General features: G+C 40.9%; 1 protein-coding gene across 1 annotated transcript; it reads right to left on the bottom strand.

Annotated features, from left to right (window-relative positions):
* Window positions 1-921: 921 nt before the first annotated feature.
* On the bottom strand, window positions 922-23,488 carry mindy3 (MINDY lysine 48 deubiquitinase 3). Its single transcript, XM_061777076.1, has 16 exons — window positions 23,364-23,488; window positions 22,620-22,939; window positions 21,907-21,986; window positions 21,708-21,768; window positions 21,422-21,628; window positions 19,845-19,896; window positions 18,652-18,766; window positions 18,501-18,574; window positions 18,297-18,376; window positions 17,524-17,594; window positions 16,754-16,834; window positions 9,467-9,539; window positions 7,181-7,253; window positions 4,354-4,441; window positions 3,565-3,636; window positions 922-1,711 (listed from the first exon to the last, which is right to left on the bottom strand). Exons 2-16 carry the CDS (start codon window positions 22,711-22,713, stop codon window positions 1,562-1,564), a joined length of 1,371 nt encoding a protein of 456 aa, XP_061633060.1. The 5' UTR covers window positions 22,714-22,939; window positions 23,364-23,488; the 3' UTR covers window positions 922-1,561.
* Between the last annotated feature and the right edge of the window lie 77 nt (window positions 23,489-23,565).

Here is a 23,565-nt window from a genome sequence, read left to right as displayed (position 1 = left end):
TTTTACTTTTACTCCCCACATTTGCAACATGAAAATTCCACACAGGTAAGCCAGACCTGGGATTCAAACCCAGAACCTCAGAACAGGCTAATCACAAGTCCACCATGTTGCAATGTAATGCTTATGACATAGCAGTGGTTCTAAAAGCTTGCAGACCAAGTACCACCTCAAGAAATACTTGGCTCTCCAAGTACCACCATAATGACCCACATGAAAATATATAAGTGCAGGAGGTTTGTGCTATATAATTATTATTATTAATTTATCACACATATAGGTTAAACTAAAAATGCACTCAAAGAAACATTTGAAAACAAGCACTTTAAAAAAAGAATGCAGATGTAATGTTAAATATAACCGAAAAATGTACTGCAGTGTGAACATTTAATTCAGTGATTCTGTCACGTAGAGGCAGCACACGTACTACTAGTGGTACTAGTACCACTTTGAAAATCACCGTGACATAGCACATTTTTACGACATGCACATTTGACTTCCAACTAAAAGCTCATCAGGTTAGATAGATCCTGTCACTTTGAATGAGACTTCTTATCAGATTTGTTACACAGTACCTAGCATGAACTCATATGAGACTACTTCACTACTTCAATTTATCACCAAGACTTGTACATAACTAAGTGGGTTTGGACAAGTCCGTTTTGACCCTGTGAGGTACAAGACAAATATTCCTTTATGTGTACTAGGTGAGAACACATCATCTTACACCACTTTCATCAGACATTTCAACTCACCATCCTGGAGAGGTATTGCTATATTCCTCGTGAGCCTCCGCAGAGCGCTAACATGTGCCGTGAGTTAGTCATGAAGGGATACAGATGGACCTGGAAACCTGATGTTTCCTGACATTGGGCCAAGGAGAACTTCACATTTAAACAACAGAGGAGAATGTCCCAAAAAAAAAAGAAAGAAAAGTGTTTATTCCACAATCTGAACTGTGAGCGTGTTAATAAATACATGAGCGCCTGGCCGCTTTCTCAATGTGGTGCATGAGGTACATCGTCAGTGTGCACTCTTACATGCTGCGGAAAACATTGAAGAAACCTCCACAGTTCCCCGTGTGCCTATGTTGGTCCTAACATTGTAAACATTGAGCAGTGGGAGTGAAAGTCTCTGTGTTCTCATGTGGAAAGCTTTGGTCATTCGTTTTGTTTTACCCGTCCTTCGAATAATCGTAGAGTTGTCGTGACAACTCTATATGCGCACCAGCATGTGACTTTGTGTGACACGCTACAGTTCGACATGATAAACAGCCTACGTGACAAATGACAAGCCGTGCTGAACAGACAATAAGTATCATTTCAAGGTGAGTTGAATTGAGACTGAAAGAATGAATCTCAGGCATATACAGTGTGTTTGTTCGAGTCTTTTTGTGTGCATTTGTGACGTTCTCATTCATTAATGTTGCGTATACAGAATGTGTATGTGTGTGTGTGGTTGTGGTCCCGTTATATATAAGCTCCCTGGAGCAGAACCGTGTGTGTGTGTGTGTGTGTGTGTGTGAGATGGAGGCAGTAGTGGTCAATTGCATGTACAAACAGGACTAGTTGAGTGACGGAGAGCGCTCGGTGGTCCACAGCAGCTCGATGTAGGGCCACTTGGTCTGTAGGCAGCGTTTGACTGGAGTGTCGTCGGTCCGTACCATGGGGTCTTCGAACCCTAGCACCAAAGCGGTCCCTTCCACATACTCCACCTGAAATAAACACACGTCAGTACAAACCTTAGGGATTTTGTCATGCAAGCTAACACATGGATTAGTACGGTGAACCCTCGCTATATCATGGTTAATCTTTCACACCGCTATATCACAGATTTGTAAGCAATCACTTGTTTACAGTTTTTTGTTTTGAGTACACGGGCAAGTCTTAATCAAATTCAATGGAATTGTATTTATACAGCGTCAAATCACAACAAAAGTTGTCTCAAGGCACTCAAGGCATTAAAAGATCTACTGGATGTAGATGAAAAGCAAGAAAAAGAAGCAAAACAAGGTGTAGTAAATAGACACTGTTCCCAAAGAACTGAGAGCAAATATGCCTTTAAGTCATGTTGTGTGCTCTGTTTGTGTGTGTTGCTGCTCCGTGTCTGTTAAAGTTGCAGTTGCTAATATACCTTAGCCAGTCCGTGGTTTTTTTTCTTCACATTAATATTTTCACTTTTGGGAGGTGAAATTACACAGTTTAGTTGAATATTTTGGTTTAGAAATGCAATGTTTAATCCTCTTTTGTTTTACGTGTCAGTTTGAAAGAAAACTTCAACTGGGAGTGTCAAATAAACAGCTTGTAGCAAGCATGCTTTGCTGCTTATTTGGAGAACTTTGAGTGCAAGAGTGAGGTAAGGATTTGTGCTTTACCAATAACATTGGTTAACTTATCTTTACACCGATATAAGCTGTAAGAGTATTAAAACATTACTTAAAACATAAGGAGAATTAATCAAGGTATAATGATATATGTGATGAATAATCCTGGAATTTCTATTTCCTATGGGGAAAACTGCTTCCAAATGCAGTCAAATCGGAGCGCCATGATTGACGAGGTCCATTTCCTCTTTAATTCAAAAGAAAACAAACAAATCATCAGTTTATTAAAATGGAATAGGTACAGTAGATACAATTTTTGGCCCAGGATGAGATCACAAGTAATGTGAAGTACAGTCAGCACACACATGCAGCGTTTTTCCTCATCGCATGTGGTCTCTTATATTTTAAAAAAATCGCTATGAGTGTACCCCGCTTGAATAACACAAAGCTGTGACCTTAGTGCAGCACACACAAAAATGTCTGCGGTATAGTGGATTAACAACTATAGATCCAATGTATCCCAGTGGGGAAACAATATCGCATGATTGAATTTGTTCCCTGAACCCAGCGACAGACAGTGGCGGCGCTATCAATCTCTTTCCAGGCACTTCACTTAAAGTGGAGTGGGTTGAAACGCGAAGTGTCGATGTTATTTTAGAGCAGACACACCCACATGTGCAGACACAGGCATATATACAGGCTGCAAGCACGGAAATAATACTTTAAAATACTTTCTGTGTCTATGGAAAAGGAATCGCCACAGCAACCTGAGAAGCGACTTGGAGCGTTGTGCATATATGCATAGGTTTCTGTATAATTGTGGTACACCTCCTACGATGTCAGGTACACGTATGGGAGAGCAACAAAAAAAAAAGGTGTTTCGCAGGCCCATCCACGCTGACAGCTGCAGAAAGCGATATTCCTGCTTGTCTGCAGCCACAGATACGGGTGACACACACTGACAGCCATCCGTCACACTAGGCCTGTCTAATAGGCCTGCCGGTGACCGTTTATCACAGCCGTGCTGTTGACACTCGCCTCTCTGCCATAGTGACTTTGAGGAACAGGAGGCAAAGCCATGAGCTTTTTAGATGACTGGGCAGGCTATTAGGCAATAGCTACTGATTGTTCTGGAAGGGCAGGGTACTGCCGACAGTGTGTGTGTATGCATGAATGGTGACAGCGAATGCAGAGATGCAACATGGATACAGACGGCTTAAGAGAAAAAAGCGTCACTGTCTTACCCTCTCGTTGTGGTTGGACTGTTTAAGTCCATTGTAGTGGTAGACGGGGAACGAGTCCGGGATTCCTGAATCCTGGAATACAGGTCGGGAAACAAAAGTGAAAAAAACATGCTGGAGAGACTCTCCAGCCAGAACATAATCGTACAGCAGGGGGTGAAGACCCAGAAGTGGAACGTTTTTCACTGCAAAGTCCTGGCGGCCATCTTACAATCCTGCGTGTGACATTCAAGCGCTTTTGATGCATTGAAGCAACTCCAATTACCACATAACAGCCAAAAGTAGGAAAACAATGACATTTGTGCTGACTTTGGCTTGAAGGTGCAGGATGCTAATAGGGTGTGTTGTCTAAGAGCGCGGCCAGTTTCTCATGTTTATAAGCCTTCATATGAAACCCAAACCCTTGACCTGATCCCACGTGTGTCTGCGTGTGCGTCCACTTGGCTAATGGCAGTATAATTTCTTTGCAGCTCTGAGCTGTTTCTCTGGTGGGTCCCTAAAGCCCTGATCACTTTAACACAGTTCCCTCTATCTCTACCTTATAAAAAAGAAGGCTTACCCGCTCTCTCGAAAGTCTTTAACAAGCAGAGTCATATGATTGTGAACACACGCATAGATTTCACATGAGACACCACAGGAATGTTTTTGGCGCAAAAGCCTTTGATTAGCTAGAACAGCACTTGGATGTCGATGCTTATGTGAAAGAGAACTCAATCTGATTGCTTTTTAACTGCAATAAGCACAAACAAATGGGGATGGAAGGAATTTGTGCGTCCACCTTTGGACACATACCTGATCGGGAAAGAATTCCAACAGGAAAGGGCCCAGAAGAATTATGCCCAAGTTCTCTGGATCCAGTTTGTTCTTGACCAGACGAACACTGGTGGGGAAGAAGGAGGAGGGAATTAAAAAATAAAGAAATCATAATAATAAAAAAAATTGTTTGTTAAGAATACAGGGAAATATCATGTCAGGGCTCAGTAAAACCATGTTTTGGTGAGCGCCTGCGTGTTTTCACAAAGACTGTGGTACAACTAAATATACTCCTTTCCAGACATTCCTGTGTGTTAGATCAGCGTTATTATTATTACCAGGCAAATGAAAGAAAGAAAAAAAAAGCCTCTTGTTCAATTGTCCTTTTAAGGCAGCAGGGAGAGAGTAGACACCCACTACATGCAAGTGTGATGCGTGTATACATGGCGTGACCGTATAAAAGCCGACTGGATGCAATATGATGATGCGTACAGTTCTCTCCATGGACTGCACATGAGTGTGTTAAACAGTAATTTTCATTTGAAGGAACATGCTGCAAAAATGTGCATATTTGAACCCCATCCCCAAAACATGAACACGCTTTGGAGGTCCGGCCAAAAAAGTGATCAACTTCAAACAGCAGGACATGTATGAATCTTTAATTGCTGAGAACATCTACAATTTGAACAGTGGCGAGGAGCTGATACTAAAATAGTACAGCCATTGTGAGGCACATGGAAAGAAATACATGGCCTGGTTCTCTTGGTAATAAAAGTAAAAAAAAAAGGTTGATTTACAGTGGGTACGGAAAGTATTCAGACCCCCTTAAAATGTTCACTCTTTGATATATCGCAGTCATTTGCTAAAATCATTTAAGTTCATTTTTTTTCTCATTAATGTACACACAGCACTCCATACTGACAGAAAAAAAGGAATTGTTGAAATTTTTGCAGATGTAGTAAAAAATAAAAACTGAAATATCACACAGCCATAAGTATTCAGACCCTTTCCTGTGACACTCATATATTTAACTCAGGTGCTGTCCATTTCTTCTGATCATCCTTAAAATGGTTCTACACCTTCATTGGAGTCCAGCTGTGCTTGATTATACTGATTGGACTCGATTAGGAAAGCCACACACCTGTCTACATAAGACCTTACAGCTCACAGTGCACGTCAGAGCAAATGAGAATCATGAGGTCAAAGGAACTGCCTGAAGAGCTCAGAGACAGAATTGTGGCAAGGCACAGATCTGGGCAAGGTTATAAAAAACATTCTGCTGCACTTAAGGTTCCTAAGAGGACAGGGGCCTCCATAATCCTGAAATGGAAGACGTTTGGGACGACCATAACCCTTCGTAGAGCTGACCGTCCGGCAAACTGAGAAATCGGAGGAAAAGAGCCTTGGTGAGAGAGGTAAAGAAGAACCCAAAGATCACTGTGGCTGAGCTCCAGAGATGCAGTCGGGAGATGGGAGAAAGTTATTGAAAGTCAACCATCACTACAGCCCTCCACCAGTCGGGGCTTTATGGCAGAGTTGCCCGACGGAAGCCTCTCCTCAGTGCAAGACACACAAAAGCCCGCATGGAGTTTGCTAAAAAACACCTGAAGGACTCCAAGATGGTGAGAAATAAGATTCTCTGGTCTGATGAGACCATGATAGAAACTGTTGGCCTTAATTCTAAGAGGCATGTGTGGTGAAAACCAGGCACTGCTCATCACCTGTCCAATACAGTCCCAACAGTGAAGCATGGTGGTGGCAGCATCATGCTGTGGGGGTGTTTTTCAGCTGCAGGGACAGGAAGACTGGTTGCAATGGAAGGAAAGATGAATGTGGCCAAGTACAGGAATATCCTGGACGAAAACCTTCTCCAGAGTGCTCAGGACCTCAAACTGGGTCAAAGGTTCACCTTCCAACAAGACAATGACCCGAAGCACACAGCTAAAATAATAAAGGAGTGGCTTCAGAACAACTCTGTGACTGTTCTAGAATGGCCCAGCCAGAGTCTTGACTTAAACCCAATTGAGCATCTCTGGAGAGACCTAAAAATGGCTGTCCACCAACATTCACCATCCACCCTGACAGAACTGGAGAGGATCTGCGAAGAGGAATGGCAGAGAATCCCCAAATCCAGGTGTGAAAAACTTGTTGCATCATTCCCAAAAAGACTCATGGCTGTATTAGCTCAAAAGGGTGCTTCTACTAAATACTGAGATAAGGGTCTGAATACTTATGTGATATTTCAGTTTTTCTTTTTTAATAAATCTGTGGGAAAAAAATTAACTTAAATGATTATAGCAAATGGCTGGAATATAATAAAGAGTGAAAAATTTAAGGGGGTCTGAATACTTTCCGTACCCACTGTAGATCAGAACCAAACAACATACTGAATATTATTCAACATGGTGCATTTGGGGCTGTTATACTCCTCTTGTGTGGCAAGGAAAGAGAAAGGAGTACCCCCCATAGTGTGTTCTGTTATGATGTGATGCGTTGGCCATCTGGGGCTCTGCAGAGCACGAGTGGTCCAAACACTCGACTATGCCCGTAGTCCCAGTGCAGGGCTTACCACTCCTAGGTGGATAACGTGCTCCTGTTTGAAGCAATGCTTTTAAGTGTTTCCTCCCTCTCGCAGGCATTCTTCCTGTCGTTAATGTTCTCCCTCTGAGCCACGGATTCTGGCGTTCTTTTTTTTTTTCCCTTGCACTTTCACAATGAGTCGGCTCTTGCTATACTTTATAGGAGGCTGGTAGTGAAACATGAGCTGGGCTGGTGACCTGGCCTGGCCGTGACTTTGGAGTGGGAACTTTAGAAGAGCTACAGGTGCTACACACAAAGACCAGCCTCAAGACATGCAAGCACTTACTACTCTGGCTCTGAGACAAGGTCAAGGGTTTTCATCGCATCCTGCAGCAGAGAGTCTGGGATGAAGCCGTTATCTGGAGGGAGACGCACAAAGAGAGATGAACAACCACGACACAGCTGTGGCTAAAAAAAAAAAAAAAAAAAAAAAAAAAAGGAGCCCTTCACCCATACCGCACACATACATGCCATATGGGAATTAACTATGTGATGCAAGTCAAAATAACACACATATACACTTTGCCCTTTCTCGCTGACCTACATTCCATGGACATGATGATCACTTTACCTGTGAGGAGACACTTTAAACGCTAACATGTGCTTTTGAAGGCGCGTCTGTCTGAATTTGGAATGTGACTCACTCAAACATTAAGATGTAAGCCTATGTGGGCTCATGTTTAGATGCATGCCCTGTCTGTTTGGACTGCTTCTCTTAAACAACTTAACCTCACCCAGAAGAGTAGGTGCAAACAGTATCTATTAAGCGAACTTCACAGACAGTGGGTGGCTGTGTCCTCATATTTTCCTGGAGTTTACGAATGTGTTTTTCTCCCCTCACAACAAGTGGCGCCGTGATGACTCGCTGTGTGACATGGTCAGATTTGCGGCACTCAAGTGTGCTGAAGCATGGCTAAAGCCAGCGCGCAGAGTGAACATAATGTATGTAATTACGCAGACTACATCCTCTCGCATGTGTGCATATGGTGAGCATCTAAATCGTATACACGGGCTGAGACTGTAGGTGAAGGTGAAATGTTTGAGAAAGTGTGAAAAAGACAATATGGTGATCACAATGTCCTGGCAGGATGCAGTCAGTAGCTGGGGGGATGGGGGAGACATAATTTATTGAATGTATTGTTAATATGTGTATCACAAATGCATGTCGCAAACAAGAGAACAAGCTAGTCACCTTTCAGATGCTAGCATAAGCTATGCTTATGCTATGCTTGCACGTTGTTCCAAGCGGCCATGGCAGTTACGTTACAGGCCTGAATGTTGTCAATGCCTGACCACATTTTGAAACTATCAAAAAATGAGCCACGGCTGTCACGGTGCGGATTAGAAACCAACACGGACGTAGTAAAAAAGGGTGTCTGCCACACAAGCTGACAGTACGTAATAGGGCGTAAAGAATCTTGGGGGAGGTTGTTTATAATGGGACGGGAAGCAAATGTATTTCCCTGGCATGTCACGGTCCTTTCAGGTTTTGTGACAATCTTCAATGTTTGGTGTGCTTTTTGTCCCGTTTTGTCAAGGCTCTCACTACAGTCTGACATGGCACACGTGATCCAGGTGGGTGAGAGTATAAACCCAGGCCGGGCAAGGGAGCTTCATTTGAGTCTGCTCTGCCCGCAAACTTATCCCATAACTGCCCGGCGTCTAAGTTTCATCTGTAGAAAGCCTTGACCGAATATGAGAAAAGCGAGAGACCCCATCAAAACGAGACGGGTCAGAAGGGAACGTACTGGCATCCGTGGTAGATCGCAGGACGGATTATAATGCACCTTTGACCATCCGGTACTCACCAGACCTTTTCATAAGGCCCGCCATGGATACCGAGATAGACCATGAGAAAATTTAGCAAGACTTGGATATGGAGAAAAACCTGGCCCAAATTCCACAGCGCACTAGGTTTTAGGCAAATGGGGCTGCCGGGAACATATCTTTGAAACATTAAACGTAGAATTAACTGCTGAAAATGTGAGTAGATAACACCATTCTACAAAGTTCCATGGAACGAAATCCATCCAGTTGAACATTTTTTTGCATAATGCTGCCAACTATATCAGTCCTATGATTCATATTAAAAGCTAGAATGAGAATGTGGTTGCCTAAGAGTTTTGCACCAAGTTCAAACCTCTTGGTCTGCTAATGGACACATTATGTTACAAGCGTACAGTATGTCTTACATAACAATCTTATCTTTCTAAACCTAATTTTTCTATCATTACTATTCCATCACTCAACTTGTCCTTTCCCCTAGTAACCTGGAAGCGACAAGGAGGAAGAGAGTGGGATGGTTGACTCAGCTGTAAGAGGAGCTGAGCTCACCAACCTAAACAACAACAGTGGAGATGAGAGAGAAAAGTCGTTCTGGTTGTTGAAAAGGAAAAATATTAGAGAGAGAGGAGAGAGGGGGAAAAAAAAAGCAAATGAAGGAAGAAACAAAGAGGGTGGTTAAACATCTTAAACCGGATAGGAGAGGAATGCTGTGTTGATGATACAATGTCTCCTCATTAGTACAGTGTGATGGATGCCATGAAATGAATACGTTGCAACAATTGATTACCTTCAGGATCAAATGACTGGAAGACCCTCCTGGCCTGCTCTGATGGACATTCTGGACCAACTAGGGACATCTCCTATAGCCGAGAAGATACACACAGTATGACATTATAAGAATCAAGGGAAAAAAAAAAAAAAATGTTGTGGATGTTGAGTGTCTGGCACGATAACCAACAACCTGTAGAAACAGTGTTTTGCGTATACGCTTGTGTGTGTGTGTGTGTGTGTGTGTGCGCAGTGCACTGGTACTATAGGCCGAACATGTGTGAGTGTACGGCTGAGCAACGGGCCAACGTAATCACATGAGTCTGCCAGGCTATTAACCGATTTGCTGATAAAGTCTGCTGACTTGTTTTTACTGCAAACACACAATCAGGTAATCAAGTCGTACACATAAACATGATTCATGAGAAACGCTGCACTTTGTTTTGTTGATGAATTTCACCTGAATAAGATTAGCAGTAAGCAAATACCGCACTGTAATTTTTGTATATTCATTCATTTTGATATGTTCTTTAGGATAATAACAATGTAGAGCACTAAGTCCTGTCTTCTACTTTGTGTTTCCAAATTTACAGTGGATATAGAGAATGAACACACATCTCTTTTAATACTTTTTCTTCTGTAAAAAATTAGAACAATAAATCATTTGAGGAGGGACTGAACAGTTCCAAAATACCAGTCAATGTTAGACCAAAACCTGCTTGAGGAATTTAAGCTTTCAAAATATATTCCAATAAACAAAAATAGAGGAAAAGGAAGGCTTTGAAAGAGTGTTCCATGATAATGGACTCTTACCCAAAACAATTATGTCATTGACGCGACACTGTTATTAGTTTCATAAGTGCACACTTATGCAACCAGCTTAGTGTACATTTTTTTGCCCCCTCATATTGTCAACTGAATTGAATTTAAATTGTATAAGTAACATTATTTTAGGGAAAAAAAGTCTTGAATTTATTTATGTCCACTACATTGTCCAATGTGGACATAAATGTAACAATTCAACATGGCAAGGGAGCAAAAATATCAAGTAGCTTGAATACTAATTAAGCCAAATGTAGTTTATGAAAGACAAAACAAAAAAAAAACCCAAACAAAAAAAACAACTGCTGTGAAAGTGAAATGAGACATTTTTGTTAATAAAATAACTGTCATGAGGTGTGTATGTGAGAAACACAGACATTTCTTTTGGTTCCTCCATATAAGCCAGCACCATCTCAGTTATACTTGGCCTTTATTAAAGCTTGATCTGGGGAGGCTGCTAAGGTTTCACTGTCCACTTATTACTGTGCTCAGCGTTCACTCGGGAGGTGGAGAGGGAGGGAGATTGAGCAGAGATGACTCCCAGCTGCTTTTGCTTCAGAGACAAAGAAAACAGACCAGTCGACACAGTGATCTGTCGCACATACTATAGCCGGTCCTGATTTGTTAACATTATAGGCTTCATAAATTTGCTGGTAGATTTGTCATTACATAAACGGTTCCACAAGGAATATAAAAGGTGACCGATCATCATGAGTAAAGTCATTCTTATGTTTCTAACAGTCACTGGTGGAACAGTGGAGTTGAGGTCTTGACACATTGACGATGGTGATCAATCATAAAACTAATATTTAGGGCTGTCATGATCGAATCTTTTTAGAATCGATTATCCTATAGATTATCCTTAAACTGCATGTTGGTACTGAACTCTATACAGAATAAGACAACAAAATCAGCCTTTGCTAAATGGTTAGCTTTCATGATTAGCATTAACAGGCTAGCCATGACCATTTTTGGTAAAAAGAAATGCTAACTACGATTTTGCTCACTCATACATAATGTTATATGAACATTATACACATCTAATAGTGTCTTAAAAAAACAACACACAGACGCTCCTCTGTTGTTTTTGGCAAAGTTTATCAGTGACCCAACACTGCTTCCATCTGCAACAAATGTCCGTGTGAAACATTGTCTCCGGTGGCGCAAACATAGTTCTGGCCAGCAGCTTTTTTTTTTTTTTTTTTTTTGTCTTGATGGAGTTTCAAGGTAGAAATTTTGCATCAACCTATTTTTGAAGTCGACTTAGCCGAGTTATTCGATTATTTTCCTAGCCCTCCTCATGTTAAAGTTTAGACAATGTGTCTTTGCAAGGTGATGAGACAAACAATGGATTTCATGTGGCCTTACAAAACCCAGAGGTCCAATGAACATTGTACAGGTAAGTTTAGCTACAGTTTGTGTTTTCCAGGACACAGTCTACCGCTAAAAAACTAACACCTAACACATAGTCATCAACAACAACAACAAAAAAAGTACCATTATGGATGTTAAGTACCGGTAGGTGATATTACAATGTTCACGAGCGCTCAGAATATGTTCATGAGGTAAAATAATGGCGGCCAAAATGACATGACTGTGTGTGTGTGATGACAGGTCTACTTGGTTGTCTTTGATCTGTGTTTTATTAGAGGCCTGAGGAAGATGCTGCTGAGTTGGGAAACATGGCGCAAACATACTCCACAGGGAGTGTACATGTGTGTGTCTCTCCTTGGTGCCATTACATTACCAGGAGTGTGTTTGTGTCTGAGATGCAGTTTAATTACCCGTTTCCAAATGTTTATTTGCTTGAAAAGAGAACAACTGTATTCTAGTCGCAAATGCAGGGATTCTACAATTGACACTTAAAACAAGACATAATATCAACACGGAAAAGTGCGTATGTGTGTGGCCTTGAGGAACGCATTCCATTCCCCGCAGTCCAACGTTTTGGCTCGAACCCTTGACCCTCTTCAGAGAGCAACAACAAGCTTCTCAATACAGGAACAAAGTATAAAAAAAAATTAAAAAAAATAAATACTAAAAAAAACCTCAAGAGCTAAAAATCAAGCATTAATCTGACACTGACATCAGACTGTCGGAAAAAGCTTGTTGATCCCGCATTTGGTCAAATCTGAATGTAAATGTGCACGAAGGTCAAATCTACAGAGCCACAATTGTACTCTCTCCCCCATTCTACCTGGGGTTTGTCTTTTGAAGGAGAAGTACATACACTTGAGTCCAGTTTACCAGCACTAAAAAGGTACTTTAAAATTTGGAGTACTTCCTCTTTTTCTGTATTTGACCCTTATCTTCACGTGCAGGAAGCTACGGGGGTAATTTCCCTACGGTCAGTCCAAAAGAGCTATTGTATGTGCTGAGAGGCTCCAAGTGCCCATGGAACAAGTCTGAAGGGATCCGTTTCAAGACAACAAAGCCGAGATCTTGTCGACCGCCATGTTCCAAACAGGATCGCTACAAGACAGACTGAAAAGGTTGGTTCCATTGATATGTTCTGAATGCATCTGTGATTCAGGACATCGTATCTCACTAGAATTGGGTTTTGCATGTTAAAGAAAGGTGATCCCACAGAATGGTTCTATAGCATTTTGATGATCCTGTAACAGAGGACAATACACAGGGGGAAAAGATGAGCAACACAGCACACACACAGCCTTTCAGCCTTCCACAATGGCCTTTGCTCTAACCAGTCAAAGATTATTAATGACTGTTAATGTACACCGCATTGCTATTTTGTGCTTCTACATTGCCCTCACCTCAGATCTCCTTGAAAACATATTTAGAAGAAACTATTGTTACTTTACTTTTAACGCCATTATATTATTGTAGGAGGCATTACATGGTGACCTCACGATCTAACAGAATGCCAGTCGACCTACTATTTAATGGAAGTGTTGGGGGACAAAAATGCTAAGCAAGCAATGTAATTTGTTGCCGTTTATCACTAATATTGTGCAGAAGTCTTTCCCAGGAAATATTTTTTGGGGTATAAGTGTCATTAAAAAAGCCATAAAAGAAAACAGATGCAGATCTTCCTTTGATGCTCACTGAACTGCGCTCTCGTGAGGTAGGTTTGGGTCTGGTGCAATGTCATGCATGATGGCAGTTCTGTGCACTTTTAGGGGCATATTTTCCCTGCCAAAAAAACCAAAATAATTAATCCAATTTCTATAACCGCAGGGTTGGCCCACTCGAGGTTCCCCTGTGCATATGAGTTCTCCAAAGTGAGATCCCCACTGAATATCAAATCATCTGTAAATCCATCTGATTTTCCCTTCTATAGCCGATGAATGTCTAATTAGATTTACTGTATTGTTCTAAACTTAAACCGTCACAGTTTTTAATGTTTGTTATTTTTGTAATCTATCAAATTGTGCAATGGGGAAAAACTATTAAGACGTATCAAGACGTATTATATTATTTAATGCTGTGAAACCCAAAGCTCTCAACGCACATGCATGCGCACACACGCGCACACGCACGCGCACACAGTCCGTTTCTGGCATGGATTTAATAACCTTTTGTGGTTCTGCCAACGCAGGGGAGAGAACTTCACATCAACTCTGTTTGCACTCTGCACATATGTTTTCTCTGTCTTGTACCAATCCTTGAAGAAAATTTGCAGTGTGTGTGTGTGTGTGTATTCGCAGAGTATTCTCAGGACACAGAGCGCCAGTGAGGCTCTTCTCTCTGCTAGTAAATCACTGACAGCAGTACATAACTACTGTACAGACACACATACACACACGTACCTCCCTCAAGAAGATATACAGCAACCCTCATCACTCATCGAGGAGGGTAAAGGTCGATGAAAAATGTCACCTACACAAACACACACACACACACACACACTTTTCCTGAGCGAAGACTGCACTGTTCGTTGAAGGACAGCCTTCCGATCCACTCTCTTCCTTCCTCTTCGCTTCCCATTTGGGACCAATATGTCCAAAAGGTTTGTGGAAGCATTTTCCTTGGACAAATGACATCTACAGTGACTTGTAATTTTAGAACGAAGGTGATCTAATTAAGGGAAAAATTAGCCATTTGGAAGAGCAACACAAGATATATAAAATTATTAAAGATGTCTCATCTATCAGCTTCACCATCCTTCATTTTTCCTGGCATCTCAAAAACAGATCCAGTTACATTCTATCAAACATTTCTCGCAAGCACACACACATACGTGCACACACACACGTGCGCGCGTGCACACACACACACGAGAACAGTGTTTATGGGTAGGGAGATGGCGGAATGTCTTTTTTGTAAGTAGATTAGATTAAACAAGAAAAAAAAACAAAAACTAATGCTATTAAGCCGATGGTCTAAAAAGCCACAGTCACACACTGGTGACAACTCCGGGGAATACACACCCGTCCCCAATGGCAGACAGAAGGAGCGACTGACACATCAAAAGCAGGGATCGGATGTTCAGCTTTTGTGAGGATGTCTCTATATTGGGACTAAAAGCTACATTAGCAGGTAGTACAGATTCCGTATCACAATGCCTGGGAAATCGTAGTGCACTTCAAATAAAGCCTGAAAGCAGATTTTCTGTCAAGGAGAGCGGGTTCAGGCTCACTGAGGTTGAGCATGCTAATGGTGGCACAGCATATAAAGAAATACATCTACAGTGTGTCAGTAAACATGCATGTGCATATATTCAAGTTCATTCTCTTAAGAGTACAAATGGATCCAGATGGGAATTTTGGAATCCCTTTGACTCACAGGAAGTCATCCACTTGAACCACACACACACACACACACACACACACACATATATACACACAAATGTTAATCAGGATTAGGTTCCCTGCACTCAACGAAGAGTATGTGACTGTGACTTGTAAAAGTTTGTAAATATGTCACTAACACTAGGGGAGCTATGGCAATAGGTAAGCATGCATAACACCATCTGGTCATTAGTGAAACAACACATGATTCACTCAACTTGAACACATGTAATTGAGCTTTTAATCAATGGCCTATTACGGGTGTGCTGTTGTGATGAAGATGATTCCCTGGGATCTTTTTTTCCCCCCCAGTCTCTCTAGTGCCCCCTCCCCCAGAAGAGCAAGGAGAATTGATTTGGCCCACATCAACTTACCACCTAAATACACAAGACACAACAATATCTAATGTTACTTGTTCAGAGACAGAGATTGCTGTCCGAATGCAGAAATTCCCTCATGTACATGTACACACACACACGCACGCACACACACACACACACCTGAACTTGCACTTGCTGAAATCTGAGGATTCTGACTCCAGAGGGCCTTTCAATGAAGTTGAAACAACACAGTTGACCTCAGTATGGACGAGGGCATTCCACACCAAGCGAGGTAGCACTGTGTGTGTTTACATGTGCTTAAGCGCATATCTCTGTTATTGTAAAATGATCTGAGAATTATTCAACAAGTAACCCCTTAAGGAATTCAAGGAACACGGATACAATGTCGCTGCTAACCAAAAACCACCTGCTATGACATAACACTTTCTGATGGACAAGTGGTTGTCTAGTTTTTCTAATTTCAGATGTTATACGTGATTTAACATGGAAACATCATGAACTGGATAGATTAAATTGCTATATGCCAGTCTTCACAATAAAATGAAATAGATTGTTAAGATGAAAACAAAGGTTTCCTACTGCAGAGCTCCTGTTATTAATAATTGTTTCCTATCCACTGGCCATGATTTCTTCCCACAAACGGACTCTAAAATCTCACTCCAAACAAATATGAGCATTCGTCCATCTCATTAAAACAAACTCAAGTGAGTATCTTCCCAAGTTTTACATCACTATAATGAAATTCCTTCCTTTTTGTTGCTACAATCCCTCTGCTGACAGCCAAGCAAAGAAACACTGCCTGACTGTAATTTTGTAAGACAAGAGTTTATTTGACTGACATTGACAAACCAGTGCCTCATGAAGCCTCGTTTGAGCTTCAGTAAGGACTGGGGATTTAGGCCTGCATTACTTACATCAGAACCGCTTTAGGGAAGAATGCCTTTGTGGTCAGTACGGCCACAAGTAATTACTACTGCAATCAATAACTCTTTTACGTACCGTACATATGTACTGCATCCTATGAGGATGAGAGTCACTTTTTTGTCATGGTTACAGACTTGCATAGTATTGAGCTTGTGTGTTTCTACATGCATGACAAAGACAATGTCATTACGACATTGTAGGGGTAGGCCCACACTCTTTTTAGGGAAAAAAACATGGGATAGGTGGAAAGCCAAGTAACAGCACTGGCCATATATGACTATGTCTCTTACACTCACTTTCCTCTCCTCCCTCATTGTACTCCCCCCTTGCATTGATATCTGACCTCCCTTTATTAAATCTGTTAAGTGGGTTCCATATTTTGGTTTTCCTAACCTGTCGAGGAGTCTGGCTTTTATTAAACACTGTATGACGTGTTTAGATAATTATGGACCTGTATATTGAACTTGCCTTTGTGAAAAACACAGAGAGGTGAGTTTCACTGCCAATGATCCAAATAGGGAACTTGGGCGACTTCAGGAATGCCCCCACCTGAAATAAACATGCAGACAGAATGTGTTTGGAATGAATATCGATTTGATTTGTTATTTCTACTATGAATCACACTGTGTTTTAAAGTTTGACAAGGGGCAATAATTACATTTACAAATTAAATCTGAGGTATGACATAAACCGACGATGATTTCTTTGCACCATGGTTCAATATGTCAGTTGAATGAACTATCATGTTAAAATACTGCTGGGATTGGTAATTTTTTGTTTAGTTTTTTGTGTTAAATATTGCAGCACTAAATAACAACGCATGATCTTTTTTAAACTCACTGCGGCATGCATCAATTTATCAACTTTTTGTAATTTCCTTTTTTGGTGCTTATGCTGGCAATAACAAATAAATTGCCAAAATTCTTAATCTGTCACATCTAACAAAGTATTTTTAAACATGTTGAAAATCTATAGTCAATACAAGTTAAAGTGAGAGCAGCTAGCAGTTTGTGGCTTTTGTTTAAAAACATATTTTCACATGGCAGCCTTCCAACTAAGTGTTTTTTATTTAGATTTTTACAGCTAGGAGCAAACTAAATATGTAAAAGCTCTACTGTACAAGTAACAGTGCGGTCATGTTTATTTGTATTTGTAGTCATGTAAACAGTGTGTTAAATTCCCATTTCTGTTGGAAAGTGTCTATTTTGTCTTGAGAGGGTGTTTAAAGTTAACTGTACCTTGCAGTACCGTAATGACTCCATGAGCGTGAGGAAGCCAACTGACGCCTGCTTATGAATACCGTGTAGCTCTAAACATGAAGACACAGAAGGACAGAAAAAGATTCACAAAAAACACAATTTTAGATCTGTAACATAAAACACTAAAACAAAACCATTGCCCTCTGGTGGACATAATTGACAATTAGCACAGAAAATTGGGCTACTTTTTTGTTGTTAAAGAATTGTTAGGATCGTGCATGTTTAAACGTATTACTTTTTTATTTTTATTTTATTTGTGTATTTGGTATGGACATCACAAAAACATTGGACAAACCTGCTGCATTGCTTAAAGTGTTTTAGCTTGAGTACTAATTATCAACACTTGTCCACAGGAGGCTTATTAGAAGGTAGATAAAATACAAGACGACAGATAAAATACAAAAAAAGTTAATAAAATACTAGAAGGTCATGGTAGATAAAATATAGACAAGTTAACTCATCCATTTTAAAATCACTTTCATGGCAGCTAGTTTCAGTTTTAGGCATCAACATTTTCATGCAAGCAGCTGTGTCCAGACTTGAGCCATGTTTTCTTTTTTTTAGGTTGCTGCCAAATGTTAGCCTCAACTCGCTGGGAAGCGATTTGCCGATTCTGGCTCCTTTATAGGAGACACTGGACTGTCCAAAAGAAGTCTTGAACATTGTACATGTACAAATACATTACAAGTATGTTGTACGTTTGTTGTGGCCTTATCTATAACTCTGAGTGCATTAAATATTTATTGTCTTACTCATTCCAGAACACTCTCGATCTCCATCCCAGACATTAGAGACTGCACGGCCCGTTACAAGGAGGTTCACCAGACTCTGACTGCAAAACCAAATAAAAAAATATTTGAATTATAATGAAAATACAAATTAGCCCTTTGTGCCATTATGAGTTTCACCATGTACGCATAATTTTTGTGCCAAAGTGTGAAAATGTGTTCTGGTACCTTCCATGGCCGTGCACTGGGTCTATAAGGGGCTCCAGCGTGTCCTGGATCTCATTTTTTATGTTCTCAATGCCCTGTAAAGACAAGTGGGAAAACAAGTTTGATTTTCACTCTCCACTTAAACCAATCAGAACATAAATTCCCAGAATACCTTGGTGAGGATGACAGAGTAGAGGAACAGCAAAACTCCACAACACCCCCTCCAGGTGTGGTAGAGAGTAAGCACCTCCGCTTGGAGATCTGACACAGACATCACAACCCGTTTCCTGCAGGAGGGGAAACAAACAAACAAAAACATTATTGAAACACACGAAATACAGCGAATATGTTATGCTTCATGGAATGTAACATATTCTTGGAATTTACTATATAACAGATTATACATATTTGTTAAACTATGTTTTTACTCCACCTTGGAGATTTACTACTTAATTTGTGGATCTTTTGCTAACTGTGGACTGTGCAAGCATGCTGCCCAGTAATTTGGGGCTCAATACAGCTTCACAATCATTGATGTTTGTTTGTATTTGTGTGTGTGCTGTGCAAGTGCTGGACAGAGAAAGACAGTACTCTAACCAATCAGGTAATCAATGAAAGCGGTTCCTCTGCAAAATGGGAGGAAAAACAAACAAACAAACAAACAAGATGGATGCACCATTCCTCCAAGAAATACCTTCAACTAAACGAATAAGTCCAACTGTATCAAGCGAGCATGTATTAAGGAGGGCGTATTGTGGAAAAATGACTTTTTAATTGCTTGCATACAAACAATTGGGGTTGCATTGTCGTGTGTGTGTGTGAAATAATAATATATAATAATAATATAATATATAATAATAATTATATATATAATATAATATAATAATACATGTTTTTCTTTCTGTTAGCAAGTCGTTCTGATTTTGTTTAATTTAAATAATATTGACCTCACACCGAAGGTTTAGCAGCTAAGGTGTACACGCCACTTTCTTTTCTCGCAGGAAAAGGAAAGACTATAATGTCAAAGCCAAGAGCTAAGTTGAGCTCAGTTGCACGGATTAGCATTAGCTTACAGAATTATAAGCACTACAATTATACCTTGAGGGAGGGAACAAACTTACAAATTTTCAGAATTAGGAGCCGTCACTTGGTTGATTTTTTACTTTGTGCTGTCAACCAAAATTTGAGGTCAAGGGAGCCCCCACACCCCAAAATCAGATGATTTCAACAGGTGTGTAAAAGATGATGTTACACACAAAAATGTTATTAAGATTCATCAGAACTATTTTAATTTGTGAACAAAGTGTAATATGTCTACTTTAAGATGTAAGTATTATCCTGGACAGGAGATAAAGTGTCACTTACTGAAGAACACTGTGAAATCGCTCAAAGCCAAGGTCTTCAACAGCCAAAGCAGCTAAGTACAAGAAAACAAACATCAACTGTAAACATCTATCAGTTCACATAAAGTGGATGTAAAAAGTCTACACACCCCTGGTCAAATGCCAGGTTTTTCTGACATTGTACCGACATTACCAGATAACTAGCAATCCTTTATTGCTCAGTGACTGTTTTTGTCAATGTCTTTTTGTCTCAAAAGTGTTCTTTGTCAATTGACTGTCTGTTGTCGTACTAGAGCGGCTCCAATTACCGGAGACAAATTCCTTGTGTGTTTTTTGAACAAACTTGGCAAATAAAGATGATTCTGATTCTGATAAAAAAAAAAAATGGACCAAGATAAATCATTTCAAAACTTTTTCCACCATTACTGTGACCTAAAACCTACACAGCTCAATTTAAAAAATTCAATCTTTTGAGAGCTGAAGTAAAAATAACTGAGATAATGTGGTGGTTGTACAAGTGCACTCATGTTAAAATGGGAGTCGGCAGCCGACTCGCATTTAACATGAGTTTTAAAGTGCCTCTGATTAACCCCAAAATGAATTTCTGCTGTTCTAGTAGACTTTTTCTAACATTTTATTTTTTTTTTTTTTTGCTTTCTAGCCAAAGCCTGAAGTTGTTTTGCAAACACTGCCTGCTGTTTCAAACTGTTGATGATTCCTTCCACCTTGTCTATAGCCCCAATTCCAACTGAAGAAAAACAGCCTCAAATGCTGCCACCACCATGCTTGACTATTCATATTTTGCATACATACTATTGCATATTTTGTTGTGTTTGTGCCAAATATATACCTTTTGTACTTATGGCCAAAAAGTTTAACTTTGGTTTCGTTAGAGAATAACAAAATCTCCCAAACACGTGGTAAAATATTATCGGTGGGATGAAACCAAGGTTGAACTTTTTGGCCATAAATCCAAAAAGTGGAAGGAATTATGAGCAGTTCGAAACAGCAGTCAGTGTTAGCACAAAAATTTCAGGCTCCTGCTAGAAAGCAAAACGATGTCAGGAAAAACCTACTAGAACAGCAGAAATATATATATTTGTTTTGGTGGGGCGTAATCTTTGCCACTTTAAAGAGTGGCAGGTATGTGCCAACTCCCAATTAACCTGAGTTTTAATGTGATTGGTTAATTATGAGCACTACCACATCCCAGTTATAAGAGTGTGCGCACACTTATGCGACCACATTATTATAGATGTTTATTTTTACTTCCCCTCTCAAGAAGATTTCAAAAAAATTGTTATATTGGTTATTGGTCATATTGATGGTAGAAAAAGCTTTGAAAGGAGTTACCTAGGTCTAATTGATTTATATTCCAAAAGCTAGCATTTAAACAGCGGCATGTACTTTTTTTTTTTTTTTACGCACTATACACTTTGGCAACCCCTAATGGAGCAAGCCGAAAGGAAAAGAAGAAGATGATTCAAGAGCATGATACAATAACAGTTATCATTCAGATTCTTGTGAAGTGAGCACTCATGCTTGAGTGTCATTATTTGAAATCAGAGCCTTTGTAAGACAAACGATGTTAAGACTCACTGGGTTGTTGCCCCTCTAGTGGTTGGCTGCTCTCTGGCACTGGCATGTCCTGTGTTTGTGACTGGGTCTGTGCTTTCGTATGCGTGTGGGTATGCGGGTTCTGTCCCTTGGCCCACGACACGAGGCAGAACCCTGTGGAGGTGCTGGAACAGGCCGATTCCAGGATTTCACTCAGCCCAGAACAGAGGACAGTTTTCTGCTCCTCCTCTAAAAAGCACACACACATAATCATGCATAATTTAATAAGCATACAGACAGAATGGTAATGGAGCATGGTTTGATGTACCTGTCATGTCTCTCCAGTTTGAAGTCTCTTGGTTAAAGAGAAGAGTCTTCAAGAGGAAAGCCTGCAAGGAGACAACAAATGTTTACTGCAATATGCAGCACTTGATGATGAGTTCTGTTTCCAGCGTCCTCTTAGTTATTTGACTTCCTATTTTAGGCAGCCCACATGTTATAGCAAGAGACTTTCAAAAGGTTCATACCTGTACAGGCACAATTACAGCACATGGGCCCCCTTCAAACTGCTCGAGAGCTGTGCGCTCATTCTCACTGAACACAAACCCTGTGATTGAGACAAGACATATTTGGCAAACATGCCATGAGCATGCATTACTATTGGTAGAGAGCTCAAGCACTGCTATAGTCACACATAATGCGAACAAATGTCACATAAAAACCGTGTTACGCTCACACACAAATCTCTGAGGTGGATAATTGACATTAAATCCATCCATCCATTTTCTGAGCCGCTTCTCCTCACTAGGGTCGCGGGCATGCTGGAGCCTATCCCAGCTGTCATTGGGCAGGAGGCGGGATACACCCTGAACTGGTTGCCAGCCAATTGCAGGGCACATACAAACAAACAACCATTCGCATTCACAGTCATACCTATGGGCAATTTTAGAGTCTCCAATTAATGCATGTTTTTGGGATGTGGGAGTAAACCGGAGTGCCCGGAGAAAACCCACGCAGGCACGGGGAGAAACATGCAAACTCCACACAGGCGGGGCCGGGGATTGAACCGGGGTCCTCAGAACTGTGAGGCTGACGCTCTAACCAGTCCCACCGTGCCGCCCGACATTAAATCAAAAATGTAAAATATTCTCCACCGTGGTGAGGTACAAGACAACTAAGACGACGCAACATGCACTCAATCTCCGTTGAAATGAAGCACATACAGTTCATAAGATCCTACCTTGTGTCCATCTTCGAAAGATGGAGGCTGAAACTGCTCCGGTTGTTGGTCTCCCCCAAACTAAATCCACCAGCTCTTTGCTTAAGTCTGACATGACCACTTTCCCTGCAGGCAGATGCACTGCCACTCACTATGCAGGCCAACGGATATTTGTTGGGGCCAACTTGCAAGGTCTTTAGTCCTGCTGATAGTCCACTTCCCTGGGCAGGTAGCGTTTGTGGCATTGGCCACAAGCTACCTGTGGAACAAGGTAGTCTTCCTCTCTCGGCTGGCAGAACGCTGGTTGGTACAGGGAATGACATCAACGGGGTCTCACCAGCCTGCAGGTAGCACAAAAAAAAAAGCATATGAAGCATAAACCCAAGTACAGTATCTTCATAATATAAAAACCTAGAAGCACACGGGGTGCATAAAACTAGAACTGCACTTACAGCAAATACAAGAAATTAAACAGCTGGAAAGCTAACAGCTAATCGTTACAAGGGATGAAAAACGTAATAAAATGACGACAATTGACAGGGGCCACACGATTGCGTTTCATGCTTGTGCATTTAATACGTGTGCGATACATTTTTAAATCCAAATGTGTTTGGTGGGTAATAATAACGTAAATTAGCATTAGCATTACTACGAGTGTCAGCTAACCTTAGTATCGCTGAGCAACTCAATTTCCTGACAGCACAACGAGGATAATATGGTTGTACATTCTTTGTCAATAGTAATTTCAAGTGAAAGCTCAATTACCTGCGATAATAAGTCGAGTCGGGTTTCCGTATTGATTGTGCGATGTCATGAATATCAACGCCTCTGTCTGTCATTCGTATTTACAACGGGGTCAGAAACGCCTGTGCGTAAATGTAACGTGCTCGTTCATTGGTTGAAATCCAGAAGATTCCCAATGCGTCAGGGGTGCGTTCTCAACACGTCGTGCCATTGGTTCACACGC

This window comes from Phyllopteryx taeniolatus, chromosome 6, assembly GCF_024500385.1.
Source record: "Phyllopteryx taeniolatus isolate TA_2022b chromosome 6, UOR_Ptae_1.2, whole genome shotgun sequence".
Classification (NCBI taxonomy): domain Eukaryota; kingdom Metazoa; phylum Chordata; class Actinopteri; order Syngnathiformes; family Syngnathidae; genus Phyllopteryx; species Phyllopteryx taeniolatus.
Note: the sequence above shows the minus strand (reverse complement) of the source record. Positions and strands in the feature narration are given on the sequence as shown.